The 3,570-nt window shown below is 28.8% G+C and overlaps 1 protein-coding gene across 1 annotated transcript; it reads right to left on the bottom strand.

Moving 5' to 3' along the window:
* Positions 1-1,449: 1,449 nt before the first annotated feature.
* LOC119673261 (probable cytochrome P450 6d5) lies at positions 1,450-3,351 on the bottom strand. Its single transcript, XM_038084522.1, has 6 exons — positions 2,787-3,351; positions 2,579-2,731; positions 2,323-2,519; positions 2,027-2,260; positions 1,717-1,965; positions 1,450-1,638 (listed from the first exon to the last, which is right to left on the bottom strand). Exons 1-6 carry the CDS (start codon positions 3,311-3,313, stop codon positions 1,466-1,468), a joined length of 1,533 nt encoding a protein of 510 aa, XP_037940450.1. The 5' UTR covers positions 3,314-3,351; the 3' UTR covers positions 1,450-1,465.
* Positions 3,352-3,570: the final 219 nt, after the last annotated feature.

Raw genomic sequence — 3,570 nt, 5'->3', positions numbered from 1 at the left:
GAAGTTTCTTCAATAATACTATATTCTTTTGAGTTAAGTTACTAATTAAGTTAAGAGCTTTAATTTAAAATTTCGCAATCCATCAAATTAAATTATTTTTATTATTTTTTTTAATTTTATAAATAATTACTTTATTCGTTATCAATATAGAAAATGACTTAACAAATTTTTACCTACAGCACACTTTTCGTATATTAAATAAACATCAAAATAATAAGATTAGAAATCTTAATATTGCATGTACTTGTAGTTTATAGATAATATTTTTAAATTTCATAAGATCTCGCAAAATAGTATTTTTTTTATATAAATATCTTGCATAATTCTGAGCTTAACGTTAACAATTTTCGGATAATAAAATTATATCCAAAACTTAATTTACCGGTTGAGGCTATGTAGTCGTTATGTATATAGTATCTCGGAAAGTAACTTCTCAAAATTGTTACCATAAAGTGACTTTTTCAGAAATTGTGATTTCTATAGAAGTTTCAGTTTTATGGCATTTGTCGGAAGTTTTGAAAGCCCTCTATATTCTTTGTGGTATATAAAATGTGATGGTTTAGCCTATTCTTCTATTTTCTCTGTGAACATTTTGACGTAATTAATATGAAACTAAAAGGTTAAAAGGTCAAGTATACCTGGTTCAGCGTTTGATTTATTTTTAATATGGATTATGTCTGAGACAAGAACAAATTTACTCATTGAGCATTAGTGATCTAAAATTCAAATATATATATGGCGAGAACTTGTAATATTGCTTATTATTTTCAATATTATTAGAAATTAAATTGCTTTCAGCTTTAAATAATGAATTTACTAATTTTAATTTTAATTTCAATTTATGAACCTTAATTGAACAAAATAAATGTTGAGAGTTCTTAAAATCTATAAAAAAGAAAGATCATTACTTATATCAAAACTATTTATTAAATTTTTACCGAACAATATTTTACAGTTTTATTATACCTATCACTACTAACAGTGAGACTAATTGGTTTAAATGTGGATATATAGTAGTTACCATCTACATATGTTGATGGTTTACTCACAACCTTATCTGGTGTATATAGGGGTCTTTGTAATGTTTTGCCACTATATTTTTCGAAATTATTTTGACAAGTTAACTTGAAACTCACGTCAAAGGATAGGTTTTCGAGAGTTCAGATTACAAATCAGATACCGTATTAACATTCACTGGTTTTTAGTCATCTGGCATTTGCGGAGTTCATATAAAAATATATGTATACAACATTTCTATATTGACTCGTAACAATAATTGAAAAAACTTTAAGCGGAATAGTATAAGTAAATAGAATAATTGTAAGTTAACACCTTTAAAAGTTACTTGGTTTAACATAAAAGCTATTATGAAAAAACAAAAATACCGATGTTTTGCTATTCTTATCTTTTATTTAAACGAAAATATATTACACAATAACAGAAATTTAATTTAAATGTATTAAAATTATTTTGTTTTTATTTTTTTTGATAAACTTACATTTATACCACCTTTAGCAACTAAAGGTACACCATAATTATCGATTTCAATTTCGGAAGGTTTTTCTCTTATTTTAATATCATAATTTGTAATAATTTGAGCTAGGGCTACTTTGGCATTTAATTTACCCATGCGTTGAGCTAAAAAAATTTAAAATATATTAAAATTTAGCACTCACATACATATAAATTTCAAACACAAAACTCATTACTACTTACCAATGCAATGACGAGGTCCTTCACCGAAAGGCATATAAGCGACAGGATTGTAGTTCATATTTTCTTCTAGAAACCGTTCTGGATCATATCGCAATGGATCAGGAAAATACTCTGGATCACGATGTATCCCAAATAGAGAAATAATTATTTCAGTTCCTTTCTTAATGATCATTTTTGAATTTGGTATTTGATAATCCTCTGTACATTCACGATTTAATATGGGTAATCCAGGATATTTACGTACAGTTTCTAAAAATAATTTTCATCATAATAAGTAACTATTAATATTTTTCCTTTTAGTGAAATATACCCATAACACACAAATCTAAGAATTTCATGTCCTGTACACATTCATAACTCAGTTTGCCTTCATACTTCGCTAAGGTCTCCTCTACTTCCTTTTTAGCTTTTGCTAAGAGTTCTGGATATTGTGATAGTTCATAAATTGTAAAAGAAACTGCAGATGCTGTTGTATCAAAACCAGCCACATAAAACAGGAACAATTGTGCGGCTATCATTTCCACAGACATGGACTTAAAAGCATCTGTGTAATAAATTGTGTTCAGTTTGTGTTTTACAACAACATTTAAAGATAATTAAATTAACCTGCTGCTGTTTCAACGGACCATTCATTATCGTCTGTACTTATCTTGCCAGTATTGCGGAGTTGTAGTAATAATTGAAGCATATCTCGACGAATAACATTATTATTTTCTCTATATTCAATAGTCTTACGTACGATTTGCTTCATTGTTTCTGGTGCTTCCTCAGTCCAACCCAACATTACAAAGAACTTTTCTAAACTGAATTTTCAATTAATTTTAAAATTTATAATCAATTGTGTACATTCCTCAGTACTTACTTTGGATATAGAAATTGGCAAGTACTTCGAAGCACAGCTTTTAATGTCGGTTCATTGGCTTTATGGCTTACACTAAGGAACAAATTATTCGGGTCTTCAAAACTATTTGTCTCTAAACCAAATATAACTGAAGCAATTATATCAACTGCATAGCTATAAAAAAAAACTGTTGTTGTTAGTTTATCACAAAAATTAAATAAAATCTTACGTTGAAAAAATTTGTTTTAACTCCACTTCAGCAGATCCATTATCAGGTAAAGTGTTGTTCAAATGATTAATCATTCTATATGATGTTTCTTCTATGGTACTAAACATGCCTTTTAGTTTTCCTGAAGTGAAAGAAGGTGCTAATTTTGTACGTAAAGTTTTCCATTTTGATCCATTTAAGGCAAACAAATTAGCTGACATGGGATCCTTTTCTTCATTCACATAAATGCCACGATCGTGAAAACTATTGAAGTCCTTAGTCATTACATCACGTGCTAATTGTGCATCTCGTACAAGTAAGGCTGGGCGAGTTAATAAATATATTCCTATAACCTTTTCCTTTGAACTTATGTAAGCGTCATATATCGCCATCCCAAAAGAACGTTGGCGTTTAGCAACAGAATACAACACGCCTAATGGGGTTTTTGCCTCAATGTAGGGAAATCCTTTACGTTGCCAATGTGTATAATTCCATCTGAGGTAGACAACTAATAGAGTTGACGCGGCAAATAACAATAAAAGCAGCATTTTAAAAAATCTCTAACCATTTAAAGTAACCACGAGTTCCAAACACTTCGCCTGTTTGTTAGATACTAAAACAATATTCATTTATATACCCCAGCAATACTGTACGTATTTATAATAGTTGTCAGTACTGATAACACTTCAATATAATCTGCTTGGGACTTAACTTGATCATTTATAAAGCTGAATTGTTTATTTATTTTTATCGCCATTGACAATGACTTAACGGTTTTTGTTTATAGTAAGAAGTGTTTATAGAG

This window comes from Teleopsis dalmanni, chromosome 1 (genome assembly GCF_002237135.1).
Source record: "Teleopsis dalmanni isolate 2A chromosome 1, ASM223713v2, whole genome shotgun sequence".
Taxonomy (NCBI): domain Eukaryota; kingdom Metazoa; phylum Arthropoda; class Insecta; order Diptera; family Diopsidae; genus Teleopsis; species Teleopsis dalmanni.
Note: the sequence above shows the minus strand (reverse complement) of the source record. Positions and strands in the feature narration are given on the sequence as shown.